The following is a 21608-nucleotide window of genomic DNA, read 5'->3' on the forward strand; positions in this document are numbered from 1 at the left end:
ACCCAACACCCTGTATAACGAATTGTACTCCTATAATTTAAGAGAGCAGTAAAGTTTTTTTTTCTTAAATCTAATAATGAAAACTTTTTGAAATTTGTAATATCCTAGTTTTAAGGTATTTCAAATCTTAAAAAGGAGAATTTGCCACGCCAAGCTAACTCAAATGCCGATCAAATAAACGAACTGATAGAAAAAAGTTCCACAATTTTTAAAAAAAATATCACCGAAATCGTTTCATATTTCAACGATAGCCAAGAGGTACCGATGGAAGTGATACATTTGGATTTAAATATACAATTGTATTATTTTTATTGATTCAAATAGTTTGTCTGATTTGGTATTATGCATATTACGTGTTTGAAAAGGTTTCTTTGTAATGTTTTATCTAAATTATTGTGGAAGGGTCTGAAATGCGAAAAATTCATGCTGCAAAGAAATGTCATTTTCGAGTTTATGTCAATGTATAAAATATCCATTCACAGTTTCTTCCAAGAACAGTAATTTTGGAGCAGACTCGTGCATGTGTTGTATTAAAAAACATTGACAAGCAAATATTATTGATGTTAACGTAATTTCACTTCATCTAGGGGTCCAAAATTGGTTGGTTACCGTAGCACCTGTTTGATCTAAATTAAACGCCGTTTCCAATTTTACAGTAGCCAGCCTGGCAGTATATTATTGTCAATTTACTTTATCCACCACTCCTAATCCGGCGCTGGATACATATTCACAGCGTCTATGAGACAACGGACCCGTGCTCCCGGAAACTACGAAAAAGGTGTAAGAAAATCCCACCATATCAGGACGTACTCCATTAAACTCGAGAGTGGATTGTTCTCCAAGAGTAAGGATCGCTGGTGGACATCTTTCGCTACTACTGCTCTTGACGTTGTTTGTTTGGTTTCGTTGGCCCTCTTATTACAATTGTGGCGTAGTCTAAGTTCAAGATAATACATTTGTAGTATGTGCCGATATTTGTAAAATTTCGTTTTAACTGGAGCTGCCGCAATATATTTTAGCGAATTTGGTATTTAGTACGTGAAAAGTAATGTTAACATTAATAAAATAAAATTTGACAATACCCAATCCCTCCATACATCTTGGAAATAGTACATAGATGGCGTGCATTTGTATATATGTACCCGACAGTTGTCGATTACTTGTTTGCAGCGCGGAAAGTGAAGCCGTTCACCATCTCCCTTTGTGCTGGTTTTGAGCGGGGATTCCAGTCACTGCCACGAAGATTTAAGTGGAAAATTCTTGCACGAGCCGTTGAGCAAGAAAATTATTGTTGATGTTTCTATTACACCGCGGTGGCTGCCACCGCACCTGGATAGTGCGGTACCCTTTGGAAGCGACTGGATGCATGGTTACCGTAGATTACTGGTTGCCTGATGTAGATGAAGTGTGACGGTGACGACGGAAACATTGTACCGTGAAACTAAGGTAAGTACGTCTGTCTACTTGAAGGTTGTCTGAGCTGGTAATTAATTTAGGATGTGCTCATAAGATGGCAACTTCGCTTGGTAGGAAATCGATAGAAACTCTCTGTTTGCATATAAAATGTTTGATTGCTTGATTGCAATGCATGACTGAAATGAAACAGCCTAGCTATCGAAATGATGTAATACAAACAAGCGATAATATTTGCCACTGGATATTGCGACTGGAAATTTCCGCTCAATTTCCTGTGAATCCACAGATCACGTTTCCATCTATCGTGTTTCCATTCAAATAAACCGCAATGGCTGTTCATTCGAGTGCCATTACTGTATTAAATTGCACCGTTGTTTCCGGTCGATTCCACTTTGGTCCCGACGCGTAGGGTTCGTCGCGGTGCGGATGTGGGCGGTAAATGGATTGTCCGCACCGCAACCGCAAAAAAATAATAAAACCGCACCGCTTACCGCAACCGCACTTTATTTACCGCACCGCACCGCGCGGTAATGCGGTAAATGCGGTAAAATTTTTATATTTTTAAAAATAGTGTTGAAAAATTGTTCATTTGTGTAACCATATATAATAAAATGTTATTCTTACCCGATCAGAATGAAATAACAAGATTATAACAGAACAAAAATTTTGTAACATATTGTGTTATAAATTAGGCCTCGTTAGTAGTTAAAATAACAGAAATTTATAACAAGTAACAATGCGAGATATAGTTTTGAAATATTTCTGTTATGTGTTTCTGATCGGGTATTCACACGAAATTTAACTTTAAACGACTCCTCAGAATGTAATGTTTATGAAAAAAATCAACTTTTTTTCTTTAAATTTTCGTATTTTCAATGTTTTTGACATATGAAAATGAAATGGATGATTTTCGCATTAACGCAGTAAAAACCACCTTTCATTCTTAAATGAATTTCACAAAAAAAAATTTAAAGTCGAAATACCAGTACTTCTATATAGTAGCTCATATATACCAATACAGTGAAATAAAAACATATTGTATTTCATCAATAAGAACGACGCCATATTTGACGAAAAAAAATTGCTACGTACATTACATCTAATCAGGAGCCCGGACTCTACCGGTACAGAATTATTGAACATTAGAAAAAACTGCAAAAAATGTATAAAGCATACAGCAGAAATGATTTTTAATAATAGGGGGTTTTACGGACAAAATATCCCAAAACTCTAACTTCCGCATTCTTCAAGAAGCAGATGTCTCATTCAAAAACTAAGATTTAAATGCATGAAGTGGAATATTCTAAAGACTAGTTTGAAAGTTCTAGCATTTAATGTATTTTCCTCTAATATTTTCCCAAAGAGCCAATGGCAAAAACTTCAATTGAAGTGAACGGGAGTCAAACTATGTGGTATTCGGCAAAACAAGCTTCAAAAAAGCTACAAAATAGTCTTAACTGAAAAATATTAGGACTTAATTTGGTACAAAATTATAGTAAATTTGAATGGAAGTACGCGAAAAAAGTTATGTAGCATACTTTTTGAGAAAGAGTCCTATGAAACGGACTGCAGAAAAATTCACATTGAATTTACACAGCAATCAAAGAAGATAGAAATACGATGTTGACGAACGAATGATACAATAATCATCCTATTTTGGATCCCTCCTTATTTTGGACGCTCTCATACATTTGTATCCTTTACTGCCAATTACTCCAAATTCGTTTGGTTTGATGGAGATAATTGTATTCTTTGGGTTGTGTTTAAGTCCCAGCATAATTAGTTCATCTCTAATTCCTTTAAATTAGTCAAAATTCAAAGTTGAAAAATCGATATCGAAAGCGATTCATAATTCCACGATTACCAACAGGAATGAGGAGAAGTGGCGCACTTTAAATTGGATTTAAGAGTACAAATTTATTGTTTTTAAATGATCTAATAATTTTGTCCGTATTTGGATCTTGCATTTTATGTATTTGAAATGGTTAGTTTGTGAAGTATAAAAAAAACTAGTCCAAAATATGTCGTAAAAATAATAGCGTCAAAATATTTCGGACACAGCTAGATTTTCTTTCGTAATTGTAGTCTGTTTATCAATTTATAATAATCTAAATTATCCCTTCGTCTATTTTTTTGCGGTGCGGTTGCGGTAAAACCGCGCGGTAAAAGCTCTTTCCCGCACCGCATCTGCGGGAAAAAGTGTCTCACCGCACCGCAGATTTTGGGGTGCGGGTGCGGTAAATACCGCGCGGTTGCGGTAATTACCGCAACCGCGACGAACCCTACCGACGCGGTTCACATTTCCACACCTTCACAGTGCGTGCGTATAATTCATAATCGCTCGCCCGTTTTTTGTGACATAAACCCCGTACATACGGTACAACAGACCGCACCGCGGTAACAATATTTTCTAAAAGTTTTTTTACTTTTATATTCGATTGGTTTCATTGACAACCTAAAATGAATGAAATTTAAAAAAGTTGAAAGCTGAAGCAAAAACTAGGTTTCTGAATACTTTAGGTTGCAAATGATATACAGATGAGAAATTCTGAAGTTCATTGTTAGTCCACAAGTAAAAGTTATCAAAGATTTCCATCCATAGCAGTTCCCAGACACTTTTATTTCGACAAATCACGTGTATTAGAACTTGTCAATTAGACTGCCCAGTAAAAATAATGAATTTTTGATAACTCAATCGGTTCACCCCTGAGTCGATTCCTAGGCCCACCAGGAGTACTTGCACCAAATTTTAAACTAATCGTGCAAGTGTAGCCACCGGACTAACATGACAGAAATTTGTATGGGATTTATCTACATTTTGTATGGTGAAAACCCATTAGCTCGCATTTTCACCGCTAGGTGGCACTGTATACATTGTATTATCACTTCAAGTAAAATTTATAAAGACGATTTGATTGCCTACAACTTTGTCGAAGACTGCAAATCAATCCGGCTTTTAAGGAGAAGTTATTAAACATTTTGCGAAGTGATGTCTGAGTCAGTTTTTCATGGTCCCTAGCAGTGCATGGTTGTGTATCAGAACTCGATTCCCACGAACTATACATTTTTGTGAAATAATGGTTAGGTTTAGCTCAATAGTATGTTCAGAAGAATTATGGTAATAAATGTTTTGGTTAGAAAATTTTAGTTCCACATGTTACCGCATTGAGTGCGCCAACACAAACTTTTTAATGGAGAGGGATAGAAATTCGGTGTCTTCTACAAAGTTATAGAACAGGCATATTACAATAATTCTTCTGAATATGTCTATATTCCATCTCTCTTCTTTGGTAAGTAAGTGTTGGCGACCAAAACATGATTCATTCTATATAATACGAGTCATGTTTTGGTAAGAGAATTATAGTACCAGATAGAATATCGATATGTACAAAAGAATTACTGCAAAATGCCTGTTCTACAACTTTGTAGAACACACCGAATTTCTATCTCCCACCAAAACATGACTCGTTTTTATTACTAGGCCCCATGCAAAACGGGCTCAGACATCACTTCTTTAAAAGTTCAATAACTTCTTCTAGCAAACTCGGATTGGCTTGCAGTCTTCGACAAACTTGTAGACACTCAACTTTCTTATTTTCACATACAGTGATAACCTGATGCATACAGTGCCACCTAGTGGTTTAAATGCGAACCAGTGGGTTTTCTCCATGTAAATTGTCGAAAAATCCCAAACAAACTTCAAGCACTTTGGTTCGCTACCTAGACTTGTCCGATTTGCTTCAAATTTGGTGCAAGTACTCCTGGGACTAGGAATCGAATCAGGGGTGAGCTGATGGGGGTCATTTTATTTTTGTCAGTCTATTGTCCATTCATGTGTCTAATGTGAAATTTTAAATAGTACCATATTAATTTAGAGAACGAAAAATAAGCCTTAACTAGATTATCTTTATCGTTTCATCTGGAGCTCTCATCTTTTTTGTCTTTTCAATAAAAAGGTAATGAAATTACTCTGACAATCGACTTTTTAACAGAGGCAAGCAGGGCCGAGTGTCATATACCATTCGATTCAGTTCGTCTTTTCTAGGTTAGAAAATATCTTCAAAAAGGCACCTGGAAAGATAGGTCCCAAAGTGGGATTGGGGAGATACCCCGCACTAAAATAAGTACTCTTTTCACCGAACCTGAGTCGTCCCCGGCACCACTTTATGGCGTTACTTCGGGAAGAGATTATTTTAGGTGCATAGAACCCACGCTAGCCTAACTACTTAGTAGTTAATACCTTCAATAGGGTTTGAGCACCAATCCTCGACACACCACCAGTACGAAGTAGCCATTCCTGCATGGCAGTACGAAAACTATCTATTTGCCGAAAATTATTGCTCCTCTTCTACGAAGACAATCTGGTAGGAAACTAGAAATTGTCCAATTTACTGACCCCTTTGTCTCCTTTGTGCCATTCAGCACCGCAACTCCGTTAAGCCCTTTGACCAGATAGCACCACTTCCTTCCAATTCAGCTCCTAACAAGCCTACTCAGACAGAAAATTCCCCGCAGGAATAAGTTCTCCCGAAACCAAAATTAACAGCCAGTGGCCCAGCTTGGTGCGGCGATTCCGGTGGAGCTCCGACGATTCACAACAGGTGATGTCTCGTTGTGATCTACTCAGTCTAGTCCCCGATGGTGGACCTAGCTAATGCCGATGGAGAGTTCCCCTACGAAGGAAGATCTCCCCGATACCGATTCTTCTGCTGGTGTCGCTATATTTCTCTACCGGTAGCGTGAAGTGGTCGGTCCGACGATTCCAGGATGGAGCGTGGCGTCCGATTTGCTGGCGACCCGATTACCCATACCTACTGCTCTATCGCGGTCCGAAGCGATGAAAATACTTTCTGAAGCAACCGCGCTCCAACAGAAGCTGTATCAGATGGAAGTTCAACTCCCCATGCTTTCTATCGTCGATAAATTTGAAATGAATCGGTAGCTCAACCTTCATTTCTCCGTATTGTTTCGTTCCTGCTACCACCTTGCTGTCGAATCGATTCTCACCGTTTTTTCTTACGTTTCTGGTATATCTCCGATTGCAGCACACGATATCCTCCGCCAGAGTGATGCAGATAGGGATCATAATGATGGTAAGAAGGACGATCACTTTGTTTTTAATATGAAAGGATGGCTTTTTGGTCACGGGTTTCATACGACAATATCTATATTTCGTCTAATATAATAATAGGGATTATAACGCACACTGATATTGTTCTGTACGCACTCGCGACTCGCACGGTCATCAGTCGAAGGGTTCGGTTCAGCTGTTGACGGTTCCACTTGGTTTTTAGCGCCGCACCTCAGGCAGAAACCCCATATCGCAGTATCGATACCGAAACAGTAGATAGCAGACATCTGGTGCTGCTTCTCGGACCGCCAACGTTTGGTATTATTCTCGCTGTTGCGTCGTCGATTATCACACTGTAGTACTACGATATGAATGTAAATAATATCGAGCGGCCCCTCGAATAACTGGTCCGCTCAGCATGGGTATAAGCTTCTGTGATTTCTCCCGAAATGTTAATGAGAGTGGTTGGTTGGAGTTCCTTCGAATGGACTGTCAGATGCGTGGTTGAGCACCCACCGGACCCAGCCGTGGTTGGAGCCGAGTTACTTTTGGCGGGTGGTCGCGACGCAGGCGTCGTCCCGCTTTTGAGATAACCCTTTCTGCGACCTTTAACCGCAGAATAAGCTATAGTGCAGGGGAAACTATTTGTCTCTGGGTTTTGAAAGCCTTTCGGCAGCACCCGGGATTTGGTGGTAGAGGATCGAGGTTTGGGGATATTCAAAAGAAATTGAAGCCGTATACAAAAAGGCTTCGGGGAAACTTGCGTAATTTCGTGAACGATTGCGTAGTCCCGGTCACGAAGATATGACTCATGCTTTAAACTGAGGACTCCAAAGATCTGATTTTTCACTTTGTTCTGGATTGTGGAAGAGGAAGGAGTGGTTTAGTTTTTTTCTCTCGCCTCGGTGTGGTTTTATAGGTAAAAGATAAAAATCGTGAGATTCTCTATATCAGTTTTGCCAGTAATTAGTTTTCCCTTCCCAGTTCTAACTCGTAAAAGTTAAGTGGCTTCCCACATATCGAAGCAATAGTTTAGAGTCGGTATTCCCGAATTAAGGTAAGGTGCAAATGGTGGCCAGTGCAGTGCGTCACGCACTAATTCCAACTTGTCGTTGGATGCGTGTTTTTCGTGCAGGTTTGAAGCTGCAGCATCCCGTCACACCGATCATCATCCGTCATCAACCGCTTCTAACCCCGCCATCTAGCTACAAAGTTCCCGGTGAACCATCCGGAAGAGCGACGACCGTCAAATTCGCGCTAGCTAGGGAGCAGCGTCGTAGCCAGCATACGTCCGGTTGCTGAGCACCGACTATCGATCAACCCACGTGGGAAACATGTAATGCAGTGACCTCCATCAGGTCAGACTCTGCCAGCAAACGACCGGGCAAATCGTTTGTGGCAACCGGATCAGCATCTCCAGCGGACTGGATCTTCGAGCGACCCACGTAAAACCATGGTAGTGTGAGTACTCATTTCCTTTTTTTGACATGCGCATGATCAATTTTGTTTAAACCCGCAAATGCCGGTTCAGTGAGCTAAGTGACAGCGTTTTCGTGACAAGCACAAAAAGCCCGGGTTCGAAACCCGATTATCATCTTGTTTTGTTCGGCGGTTTTATTTTACCCACCCCGTGAAAATCCTAGGTCAGCGATGAAATCGCTGTATTACACGCAAACGCGCCGACTGTATATGCACGCACCGTAAATTGAGCCACTCATTTTCGGATGAACACCACGTTAGGTAGTTAGATTTTTGATATGCTTTGGGAAGGGAGAGAGACAGGATAGGCAGTGACCATGTTGGTTGGCGCGCTGCGAGGAAATTAGCTAGAAAGTTGGAAGGCCTGGGTTCGAGACCCGAAATGTGAAATAAATATTTTTTTTTGTAAGCGAATTATGAGTTGAAGTGATTAAACAGTTTTTTTGCAGTAAACTATTTTTTGGTATTGACGCCATTTCACTATAAATTTTCAATTTTTTTGCGCATGTCGTCCCGAAATACTTCTAAGAATAGATTCCAATAGATAAACCCAAAGATTTTTGATATCATGGCATTAAAAATTTAAATAATGAATAACCTAGTCAAAATATCGCGCATTTACACACAGAAGATAGCGCTTCCCTAGTCCAGCACGACAGATTTGCGTACCTAGCGCACTACGCTTCTATGAATGACGTCATCATCGACTATTTAAACGGACGGATTTCGCCGAAGCAGCTCAGTCGCCTGTTGAGCGGCAGACGAAGCAGATCACTACGCTGTATGCTTTTACAGCCAGTGTAGCTGAGTTAGAAGTCCGTTACACTGCCTGTGGAGGTACGCTACCCAGTGAATGAGAATGAGCTTGTCCGTATGCTATCTTTTGTGTTGTGCTCGTTTCCAGCACACTTATGTATAATTATTCGTACACAAAATAGTTTGTACATGCGAGCTCCATTTGCAAACACGGTTAACATAGTGTCGTGGTATTAGTTGTCTCTTTCGCTCTACCCACCATCATCAGCGTTGATTCATTTTGCTTTGTGCGCTTGGGTTTAATGTTTGAGGCGAATGTGTAGGTAGATAGATCTAATTTGTTACTAAATTGCACAACGAAAGTTTATTATTTACGTTCGATCAATTCATTGATTCATTTTCCCATTACGTGATTCATTTCACTCAGCCTATAGTATTTTGACTCTACTAATAGGAATATACTACAAAGCCTATTTATGAATGAATACACTGCCACCCGAAAAACCGTTGCAAAAACGCATCTTGTCCATATATAAAATTGTTTTCGATTCTTGTATTGTATATTTATAGTTTCGATATATGATTAAGACCACTGCATTCGCTATATTTCTATGCGTACTTTAGGAAAGTTACAATAATTGCAAAATATAACTAGAATGCTTGGTCCATACATGAAATGTGATTATATTGTCTAAAATTTGATTTTTCTTCACTGGTCCGGGTTTTTTACCAAACACAATCGAAAAGGTTTTAAAAGCTAATCTTATTCTATAAAGATTTAGTTCCAGATATTAGTTCAATCACAGTTTTCTGTCTTCTTTCTTCAGATCTTCCTAAATAAGTTTAATCGGATTCGATCACCTACTACAAATGAAATGACCTGATAACCAAGAAGGTTTGGTTCAATATGTAATATTCGATGTTGATTGGTTGTGATTAAACCATACGTAAGAAATATGTTGGATTTATTATTACTAAAAATAAACTAAGAAAATAAATATTTTACATTAAGTAGTATAGTCCTACGTCTACAGCTCGTGCAACCCCATAGGGCTGCCCCTTGTAGTTTTTTATACTTTAACTGATTTCAAAATTATGGTATCAATGTTTTAAAAGTACTAGTTTGAAGTCATCCTAAATTGCTTTTAATATCCCATCATGTTAACGTTTTCTACCCATTGACAAGTTAATTTCACCACATAATCAACTTGTTATCCTGTATTACCATAAGAACTTCATCATTAATTACAAGGGGTTGACCATCAAGTCAATCCGCTTGTAAATCAATTGTTTTTCCCGAGTTCGATTTAGACGTCTCGGGCTCAAAAATTCCCTCAACCTGCAATAATCTCTGCATTTGAAATGAATGCACGGCATCTACTTTCTTCGTTCCCGTTTCAATTCAATGTAGGCCGTTCCGGCCAAAAAATTCAACGGTCGCCAATTAAGGACGGTGTCATAAAAACGAAATAATCTCGTCGGGAAAATCGTACCGCCCTTTCAACATCCTATTTGAGTGAACGTCTTATTGTAGATGCGATTAAATTCAATAGTATAGCAGAAAACAAAAAATGAAAAAAAAATCGTGCCAGTTTTGTTCTTTCGTGTCGGTCTTTAACCGAGGGATTATTCAGGAAAAACGTCAACGCATTTTGGGTTATGTGCGCTCCCAAACCCCGTCAAATTCAAGCAACCGCCATCTGTTGAAAAATCAAATCGTGGACGTCACGGTTAGCCACCCCCTCTTTCCTTTTTCTTTCTCCTTCGATCGTAATCAGACTCCAGCAAATTAAAACCCCCACTTCTCCACCCCATTCATTTCACTATGACATCTTTTTTTAATGATTACAAGCAGACTTATTCCACGACTTCGAAATTCCCCGCAACACAGGCACAGTAGACAGACAGAAGCTATTGTGACTAGACCAGGTCAAAATGAGAATAATTTCTAAATAAACCCGTCTGAAAACTCGACCGTCCAAGAATGGGTGTTTATTTCGCATCAACCATTTATTTTGGATATTAAATGGGGCTGCGAAGGAACAATTGAGAGTGTGTTGATAAAAAATAAAGTGTTATCTAAGTCGCAGCATTGTCAGTTGGTTAATACTTCATCGCAATGACGCAAGGTCAGTTCGGAATCTCAAAAGCCGTTATCATGGGATTCCATGAGAAACCGACCAACCGCAAAATATGACCATCGTCAATTCGATCAATACTTTGCATTTGTGTTCGGTTTATGAATACCATGCTTTTCTCTCGTAATTACAACATTTTGATAGCAGAGCAATTTTTCAAAAAGGCGTTTATTATTTATTTTTGTCAAGCATATGTAGACTACATAAAACGGTATTACATACTATACATTATTTCAACGATTAAGTTCAAATTTAATTTGTTTTCTGGATTATTGCACAATTTTCATCATAATGACGCATCATTTTATTGATGGGGCTATTTTTAGCATAGTTTGTCCTAAAAGATTGTTCTTGGAACAAATTTTTAGTTGACGGCCAGGGCCGGCGGAACACTTTTTTTCCCGAGTGGGTAGTAAGGTTCGGAATGATTTCTACCCGTACTGACGAAAGTTCGGATATGGCGTGTGTAAGTGAAAATGGAATTCCCTAATAATAGCTGAAGGTAATTTGAACACCTTTTGTTGACGGGCTGTATGACCGATGGCTCAGCGAAAATGTGTTTGTTGAATACTGATACTACATGGAGCATTTGTTGAGCTAAGTCACAATTATACTTTTCTTATAAATTTCCATTCCCTTCGATAGAACTTTCTTGGTGGGTACTGAAGCCCGCAAGATGATGTGGACTAATGGGAAGGTAGCTCCGTCGTCCAACATCCTTTCAGGCTTAAAGGGCTTTGAATACCAATAGCAAAAATAATCCTTCTCAATACAAACCATATCCATTTAATACAACCGGCCCCTGGATGGTATACTTCCGGGTCGAAAACAAGCCATTTAGCATCATCGATATATAGTGTGATGTAACGAAACAACACTCGGACATGTATGGAGAAGTATTTTGTCTACGTACCCGTCCGGGAAGTAGAGATTGATGGTGTAGTCTCCGAGAGGGGCCTTAATTGCGGAATATGATGTTGGCTCCATACAGATCCCCTCGCTTTAGTTAGTGAAAATGCTGGCATGCAAGCAATTGCGTTCGGTCTTTCATCAGATCTGCTCTTCCAAACTTTGGTTTTTAACGGAGCTGGTCTACCTGTTCGCCTTTTTGTGCCGCGGGGCATGAACTGCCGTAATTACAAACAGTGGAGCCATAGAGTTACCCATTGTAGGAACAAGACACGGTGTGGAAGATGCGGGCAGAGTTATGAAAAGTTTTACTTCTGTAGAGGGACTCCGCATGAACTGTCGACATATCTCACATATAAATTATACGGGAGAAAACTGAAGCATTCTTTTAATGAACGCTCCGAGAAGAAATACTTAAAAGGGCTACGCCATCGGCCACGGCGAGATTCTTCAATCACATTGAGGGAACATCTTCTAATGTGCCTGAACATTTTCGATAGAGGAGAATTATTTCCTCTCCTAAACTTCCTCATAAAGGCCTGAGAAAGTCCCTTGATGGGAGCTGTAATAAAATCGAGGTAAGTGTGTCCGTCCTATTTTTTCCTAGGTTTTATACAATGCATTTACATTATGTAACACCTTGTAAACTTCCAATGTAGATCTTCGACAATTTTAACATTATTTGCCAGGGCCGAGAATACACTATGTTAGAGCGTTACGGGGATCAACAGGTGTTATTATTTCAATCGGATTAGCCTATAGGTATTGTTGCTGTCGCTTTTCAAGTCCGAATCAAAGACAGAAACTTATGGATATTGTTTTCATATACATCGCACCTCAGCTGGTTCTAGAAGACTTCAACTCCCACGATATACTACTCGTTCATTATATTCGAAACAATCCAATCAAAACAAGAAATTCCTCCAGTGGAAGTGTGCAACGTTTTGACAGGCTTCATTCTCTACACTGCGATAAAAGGTAAGACGAAGCGAGTACCCGGTGCGACCAACAGTGGACGATCTCCCACTCTGTGGTGGCAGGTAGACTTTCTGAACGTCGGATCGCCCGAATTTTTCCGAATATACGCGACATTAGAAACACAAAAGAAAAACTTGATGAAGCTAAAAACGCGGTTGTTGGCACCAATTCGTCGACGGATTAATGAGAAAAGCAATATTTCGTCTGGGTGCTAGGCTCTACGTTGTGTACTCGATTGAACTTTTGATCGGAATACACGGAACCAAGAAAATTTTTTCGTCGACAACAGCATTCCATGTAGATCCGATAGACAATAGACGTTTCGCGATGAAATGATAATACTGTATATAAACGTAATCAGTGGCGTAGCTAGAAATTTGGTGGGGGGGGGGGGGGGGTCAAAGAAAATTGTTGATTTTTCTAAAATGTAAATTTAATGTAAGTTTGATAAATTAGTGAATGTTCAAAAACAAAATTAGATGCCTGTTATAATTTATAATTATAATGTGCCATTGAAGTCAAAGAATGTAAAAACAAGTGGAATAAATCTTCAAAAACATATAATTTCGAAACCATCAACTTTGAAGGTTTAGTAACCTCGAAGAAGCACTTCATCATAAAAAGCGCTAATGTTGGTGATTAAATCTCCTAGTTAATTATGGAGAAATAATTCTTCAAAAATAGTAAGGAATTTAGTGTCTTCAGCAAAGTTGTTGATAATGCAATTTTAAGCAACTTTGTTGAAAATATATAGGCTACACAACGTGTGTACAGGACAGTGTATGGGTTCCATACTACGCTGCAATATTCCAAAATTGGCCAGACATATGTATTGTATAATGATTTAATTGTGTAGGGGTCTTCAAAATTATAGCTGAAGCGTTTAATAAAGCTAAGCATACTATTTGCTTTATTTATTATTGTATTGTAAAGTTCCACAAATGTGAGCTTAGAGTCAAAGATTACGCCTAATTCACGTACAATTTTGCATTTTTCTACTAGTTTGTTTCCTAAGTGTATTTCTATTGGAATATTTGAAGTTTTTCTGCTGAATGTTATTGTGTTACATCAGTGGCGGCGCTAAGGGGGGGGCGAAGGGGGGAAAGCCCCGAGCGGCAAAATCAGGGGGCGGCATTTCCTGCTCAACAAATTTTAATATTTTAATAATTTTATTAATCTCAATAAAAATCAAGTGTGGGTGAAACGCTTGAATGTACATTATTTTCGTGTCTGTTGATGATTCAAATGGTAGGGGATCGGGACTGACGGATGCGATAGAACAAAACTATACACAGACTAATTTGCTGGAATTAAACCAGGAAGCTCTATCATATACTTTGGTTCATCGTTAAGAATATTTCGAGGGGTGATAGATATTTGGCGTCAAAAATCATTCTACACAAACTATCAAATCTCAACTGTTACAAAGTTATTCAACTTTTTCCGTAAACAGCTTGCCTCTAACTCAAAAAGTATACCTTGGTTTTTCAATATTTCAATTCCATTGGAAAGGTGTTTCCTTTCCTGTTACGTGTAACGGGTACGTTGTTTCAACATAGTCGATAAGACAACCGGTCTAATAAGTGTTCTATAGAAGGTTAGTTTCGTGCGGTAGCGTACGTTTTTCGACCGAATGGTTTTATTTGAAACCGGCGATTTGCAAGGGGTAAACAAACCAACATTTTTTGTTCACTGATTTCTAGACGGAATATTATCCGAGAGCTTAAAAACGATAAGGCCGTTGGGAAGACAAGACGCACCCAGCGCTTGAATAATTTTTTTTTGAATTTACTTTATAAATTTATTCTCAGTCCGAAATATCATATTTTAATTAAAAAACAATGAAATATTTGTATATTTTTAAATTACCCAAAAAATTTCAAGCGAACTAGAATTATTTCACATGAATTATTTATTTTTTCCTTATTTTATGTGTCTGTAGAAAAAAAGCCCCACATTGTCCCATTTATTACCTTTCGTGGTTATAAAGTTAAAGGTCTCTCCTCGTCACAAACAAAACTCTAGCTGCCGCCATCTGCCGCTTCGTGGGTTAAGAGAAATTGTGGAACATATTTTTTATATTCATGATGAAAACACCCTTTAAATGTCATGATAACATCTATCACTCTTAGAAACTTTTTTTTATTATTGTATATTTTCGAAGATTTAGGAATAAAATATTTTAATCCAGAGATTTTTTGATAAAAAAATGTTTAAAATTCATTTTCTCGAGTATTTTTTAATGTCATGTAGCGCCATCTACATAGGTTATAAAGCAAAAGTTTTTCAATATAACGCCTCTGTCAAAAGATAGAATTGATCTATATCAGTTTCTACTTATCTAGATCAAATCCAAAGTTGTTAATGGTCATTTCCATCCAAGATACTTTACTGAAGGCACTAATCCTCCAGGATACACACCCAGGGCGCTAGACAAACAAACCTACAAACCTACGCTTGATCAAATTAATATACCCTTAAGATATTGATTTATATACAAAAAAACTATTTCTCGGGACTCAAAAATTAGTTACGCCGTCATTTGTTATGCTCTTTTGTTAAAAGTATTATGCGGTACTTTTCATAACAATCATTATGTTAGTCAGTTTTTTCTCCAAATCAGAAACTTGTTCACATAAACTTTTAAGAGGACGGTTTCATATAAAATTTTCAAAAAATTGATTTTTTTTTGCTCGATTATTTAAAAGTATATGTGAAAACTTTGAAGTTAAAATTAGGAAAAACAACGGAAGTTATGATTAAAGAATGCCATAGTGCGTACAATGCCTAACTAATCCCTGAAGAGTTCATGCGAGCAAGTATCTAATTTAGAGAAACAAAAATTAACTTCACCATTCTTAACCGAATTTGGAGATAAACAGATCGTTAAATGCAGAACTAAATCTCTCTAATTTTTTAATAAAATAAGAATGTTGAGTAATTTTCCTAATTCTCATGAAAAAATCACAAAATATTGATTGTTTGCAAATTGTTGTCCCAAACCCGGAGAGTATTTTATACAAAAGAACATAACTTAGCATACCATTGGAAAAGTCTTCTCTTCAGTGTAGATTTTTTTTTAGCGGCAAGGGTCCGGAAAATACGAAAGTATTTGCAATATATCAAGATTTTGATGGAATACAGCATTTTTAGAACATTATTTTGAATTGCATTTGATAAGATCTACAACCTATACTAAGTCACTTGAAAAGTACAAAATCCCTATAGCAGCATGTTATTTGTAATACTCCAAAGGCAAGAAGAAAGTGAACATTGTAATAATTTAGTATGAAAAGTTAATATTTAAATAATATACATTAATCCATTCTTATCCGACTTTTCCCTGGCGCATATACAGCTCCAAAACAATTTTTCATCAAAACTGTAGGGATCAAGGAGCATGAAAAACCTATTTTAATTTCTTCTTTCGCAGTGCTGCAAGGTACTTAAAATTTACCATCCAATGCTCAGTACAATTCCCCTGAAATATTTACAATAATCAAATTGTATGGAAAAGGTAGTCGAAGACAACCTAAATTGATAGGGTTTACCAGTTTTTAACAATAATTCGAGTCATTCTAAATATATCAAAAATTTATGTTACGCCCTTAACAGAAACTGTCCTTGGCAGCACTGATCCAGCGGGATCTGGCCAGACAAATTGTAATTCTACGAATAATACATATATATGCTAGTGCTCAAATGAAATGTAATAATTTCAACAATTAATTTTATAAGCTAGTCTTGCCTCAGCCAAAACTTATAGTTATTGATAGAAATACGTTTAATGTGGTTAAACGTATATAAAGATTCTCCAGGAGCGGATCCAGAAAAAAATTTCGGGAGGGGTCCAAAATTTTGATTTTTGAATGAACATTGTACAATACGTTTTACGTCAAAACCTCATTTAATGAAATTCAGTTTTGGTGACCAATTTTGGTTTGAAATGATTTTAAGATTCAAACTAATACAAAATTGAAACAAATTTAAAAGTTTCAAAAGGGTTAAAAAATTTCGGAGGGGGTCCGGACCCCCAGGACCCTCCCCCTGGATCCGCCACTGAGATTCTCTGATCGTTTAGCTTGAGAATTTAATAAAAGACATGGTTGATTGCAAGTAATTCACATAAATTATATTTTAAAACGTTTTGTCCCATTCTTTGATCAGTGTTTTTAAATATGTAAGTTTTGTTAACACGTTAATTTTTTTAAAATAATTGTGATGTATTCAATAGGAACTTTTTAGTAACTTCGCGATTTTTTTGTCTTATAATATTAAAATTAATTAATCTTGCACTTAAATTTCATGCTTTGATTTTATATTTAGGGTAATTATAACTAATATCTTATATTTTATAAAGGATCTACCAGTAGCGTGGCGCTAACATGTGAGCGGAGTCATAGCGCCACCTTTCGCGAGCAAATGTATACGCAGCACTACCGCCATGAAAAAATATTGACAATAAAATGTGATAAAGTTCATTTTCATGAAGACATTTTGTAATACTTTTATCATATTTGTTTCATATAGGTGGGAAAAAATCGAACTCTTTTGAAAATTCATTATAAAAGGGCGGCAAATTCAATTTTTGGCCCCGAGCGGCAAAACACCTCGCGCCGCCACTGTGTTACATTTCTTTACGTTAAGTTGTAGTAGACTTGCACAAGTATGTGATTGTTTAAGGCGTGGGGGGGGGCTAAGGGTTTCAGCATGAAAAAAACCCTTTTTTTAGCGAATTTTTTTTAACTTTGCGTGAAGCAAATTTATCAAAACTTTTGTACATTATAGTATATCATTTTTATAACATGATGTAATTTTTCCATGCAAAATTATCGACAAACGACTCGGTGACGAAGCTTTTTGTAGAACGTCCCTGGAAAAACCTGATTTACGGTGTTACGTGTCATTCCAAAACTACTTAACCGATTTCTTTCAAATTTTGCATACACATTCTATGTTGAAAATACCTAACTCCTACGTTGAGTTTTGAAATAAAATTTGAATTAAGGGGGTGTTTTTCTTGGAATCAATACAATGTCAGTTAGTCCGGTCTCACTTAACACCAACCATATACATATAATAGAAATACGTGAAATTTCATGCTCGTTTGGATACGTCATGTGTCTTCTTCTTGCCCATGGCCACACACTACCTAGAGTGCTCTAATATAAACTCCTCATCATTGCAGTAGTGATCATAAATGGGGCACTAAGGAGACGGTGCGATGTGTTATTCAAGTTATATCTGCACATGTAGCCTACAACGTGTAGCTGTGTAGCTCGATATTTTACTGCACAAGTATGTGGCTGTTTAAACACTAACGAATCATTTGGGAGCTTTTCGCCCACGAGAGCGGAAGTAAAACAGATCCATTAACGCTCCCGATGATTCGTTTTGAGTAATACAAACTTTAACTTTTCGAAATAATAATACAAACTTTAACTTTTCGAAATTGACATTGTCCCAATTAAGTTATTAGATGCTCTTCAGAAAAGTACTATTTTTGTCATAAAGTAATAACTAGCCAAAGCATTTTTCGATTATTGAAAAAACACGATATTTGCAAAAACTGAATCATTACTGTATATTTGTGAAATATGCTCAAACAGTGAATTTTATATAAGCATGATAATTTTTTTGAAAATTTTTCCAATTTACCATGCTCGGTTTTACCATATGCACCTATGTGAACGATAGCAGCAAAGCCACGTACGAGCCAGCCGAATTTAGAATCTGTGAAAATCAAAATTTAAATAAAACAAAAATTCTCCAGCTAATTTCAGAACTCACTGCTCTCATCGTTGGCAAAGAAGCCACCATAAATCCTGCCTTTATGTTGACTGGAACCTGTGCCCTTGCGATACATTGCAATAATATTTTGCGTGTTTTAGGCGAAGCTTCGTACCAATTGCTGCAGTAGATCGCATCTGCTACCAACGTGCTCTGGAATGTGAGAGATAAAATTAGTCCATTTTTGTTGGACAAACAATCAGTTCTATACCTCGTGCGCTATGAGCGATCCGTAATAAGAAAAAAAGCTAATCTGAATGACGATAGCCATTACATACAAAAAGTAGATTAACATTGTTGATGACCCCAAGAACATCACCAGCTGAAAACTCAAAACACACAGAAGTACCGAAGCAACGAGCAGGTTTTGGAAGATGTTCATCCGAAATGAAGACATCAACTTCCGCGACAGGTTCAGGATCAGCTTGTGGTATTCGATTAGTTCGACCAATGATTCGTCACGCTCGATAAAATCACGATCTTCGAAGCGCAGTCCAATGCACCTGAAATGAGTCACCAGCGAAGAGGCCAATCCTGCAAAAATAGCATCACTGGAAACGCTGGCACACACGACGTTGAATATCGCAGCAGTACACCATGCGAACAGAAATCCAAACACCAAAGGGTGACTTGTGTCGAAGGGAAAACTGGAAGATTAGAAATTTCGTCCAAGATACTATTCAGTGGTCAAACAACTTTTTTTCTCTAAGACAGTAAGTACATATTTGTTTTACAGGTTAGTGCTACAAGAAATAAGGAGGTGACCTAAGGAGACCAAAAAGCTTTTCAATAAAGAAGTTCGTAAATTTATAACTTTCATTTGAGTTTCTTTCAAGAAAGTGCTTTTTACGAATTGATTGTGACTTCAGCCTGCTATAATAAATATTAAAAATTTGATTTTATCATCGAATTTTGTTTATTTAAAGGAGACTTTGATACCAAAGAGAATAATCAACCAATAGCTTTTTTGTGATCTTTCCCGCCAATTCAAAGGAAACTTAAGGCAGTGGAAAAATCACAAGCGAGTCGCCTTTAACACGACCATGTTCGTCCTTACGCTTTTAAATTTGTTTGGTGCTCCTATTTATTCGGTTCCGGATTCGTCACCGATTACGCAACAAAAAAAATCGAGTTCTCATAACCGTCAAGTTAACTCAAACATGCCGCATAAAATAAACGAACTGATTAAAAAAATTCGATTTCGCCGATCTTGTAAAGCAACTCCCTCAAACTTATAAATGATCGTACACCAACCTCAAAGAAATCGGAAAGTTCCAGTGTGCATCATTTTTGAAAATCGTACTGTAGATTCCTTTCACAAATGCAGCAGCAACGAACAATGATCCAGTTATGACAGTAGTTGTTAGAAAAGTGGTGGCTAATCGCTGATCAATCTTACTATTTTGCTCGATCATTTCAACTTCACGTGAATCAGCTGCAATTTCCAAACATTATTCATTTATCTATGTCTATCAGCTGTGAGTGAAACCTTTTCTACTCAATCTGCGTAGCTTGTTTATGATTTCCCATAGTTCGTTCCGGTTCACATTTAAATAAAACAGTTTCACAATCGCCAAATAGCAAGTGAAAAGTGGTCCCAAACAGTCACAAACCAGTACAATGTTGCTGCGGTTCTCCAAAGCAAATAACGTGGCAGCCGAATCCATAACCGCCATCGAAATGAAACAAAAGTAAAACAGGACCCGATTCGACACACTACCATTCTGCTCTATACCGACCAAGGATAGGCAAATGAGCTGAACTCGCAGAAAGCTTTCCCAACCGACCATTTTCGTTCACTTTTCCACGCTATGCTGTTGGATCAGCCGTCTCGGTGGTCGCCTTTTATTGGCGTGTAGCGAATCCGGTTAGAGGACTTTGTTCCGTACGTGAGAGGTTGAAATATCGACGACAGTTTTTTTTGACAGCGTATAATTGTGGTATCAGCCTTGAACATTGACAAACCAGCTCTAAATGCTTAATGCTGCTAAGCCGTGCTATAGCTTTGGTGAAATTGGTAGCTTGTACGAAAAAGTCGTTCCAACTTGCTTGCATAATATGACCCCAGATCTTTGCATTCAAATAATTTGGGGTAGCCGAAATATCAACAATAAATATCAATCATTTCTCCGTACACCAACCATCCTAGTTGCTAGTTTATTGATTTCTTTGAAGTGAAAAACAAGTTTCGACTAATTACAATATATTCGTATTCGTCCTACAGATGCACAAAAAATGATCAAACCTGATACAACTAGGGGGAATGGGAGATGTAAAATACAAATCGGTCTCCCTCCATCCTATTTGATGCTCTTTAATGCGAACAGTTTTTAGTCTTCATTTTACAACATCTTCATTAGAAAGCCGATATCGTTCAAAAGTCGCTACGCTTTTGGGAGAGTAGAAGGGGAACAAGCCTTCGCGACCGATAATAATCAACAATCAGTTTGCCTGACTAAGGCTAGGTTAACCATAGCATGAAGAAGGATTTATTGCTTGTTGTTGTTCCGGCCGGACAGGCAACTCAATCAGGGTGGGGTAAAAACAAAGCACATCTCTGGGTGCGTGCCGGCCGGCCGAACAACCACCCGGTAAGTTGAAGGTACACCGGTCGGAAAAGTTGTTCTTGTCTTGATGCAGACTACTAGCCGCCTTTCTGCTCAACTGGATGCCAGAGGCACGGGTAGCATAACTTTATTAATTTTCCTTCGACAGGATTAAGTTCATTGAAGAAATTTATTTAAATGTTAACCTTCTGACGTGTCTTACGATTTGAAAACGTGATCTGGGAAAAGATTTTGACGTAGGACTACGTCTTTGTTTTCGATATAGGGGTTCACGTTGCAAATTCTACAAAAATGGTATGTAACGAAAAGTGGTCCAATTTTAAACGCATATAATTCAGCCATCTCCCGATAAATTTTCAATTTTTAGCGAATATCGCCCCGAAATACTTCTAAGAATAAATTCCAATAAATAAACCCAAAGATTTTTGATATCATGGCATTAAAAATTTAAATAATGAACAACCTAGTCAAAATATCGCGCATTTACTCACAAAAGATAGCGCT

The 21608-nt window shown here is 37.7% G+C and overlaps 2 protein-coding genes across 3 annotated transcripts in view; both read right to left on the minus strand.

Annotated features, from left to right (window-relative positions):
* Window positions 1-21608, minus strand: part of LOC131694009 (uncharacterized) — a 405981-nt gene that overhangs the window by 186440 nt on the left and 197933 nt on the right. The gene's annotated exons all lie outside the window — the stretch shown is intronic.
* On the minus strand, window positions 18419-20327 carry LOC131687911 (odorant receptor 82a-like). The gene is made up of 5 exons (XM_058972006.1): window positions 20027-20327; window positions 19792-19972; window positions 18749-19184; window positions 18538-18690; window positions 18419-18480 (listed from the first exon to the last, which is right to left on the minus strand). The coding sequence occupies exons 1-5, from the start codon at window positions 20325-20327 to the stop codon at window positions 18430-18432; spliced, it is 1122 nt and encodes a 373-aa protein (XP_058827989.1). The 3' UTR covers window positions 18419-18429.

This window comes from Topomyia yanbarensis, chromosome 3 (assembly GCF_030247195.1).
Source record: "Topomyia yanbarensis strain Yona2022 chromosome 3, ASM3024719v1, whole genome shotgun sequence".
Lineage (NCBI taxonomy): Eukaryota > Metazoa > Arthropoda > Insecta > Diptera > Culicidae > Topomyia > Topomyia yanbarensis.

Bases quoted from the DNA above. Each gene is read 5' to 3' on its own strand.
- LOC131687911 (XM_058972006.1), bottom strand. From the start codon at position 20,327: ATGGTCGGTTGGGAAAGCTTTCTGCGAGTTCAGCTCATTTGCCTATCC. The intron at 19,185-19,791 runs GTTGGTGTACGA...CTAATCTTCCAG, and splicing joins AACTTTCCGATTTCTTTGAG to TTTTCCCTTCGACACAAGTC. The intron at 18,481-18,537 runs GTGAGTTCTGAA...TGATTTTCACAG, and splicing joins CTTTGCCAACGATGAGAGCA to ATTCTAAATTCGGCTGGCTC.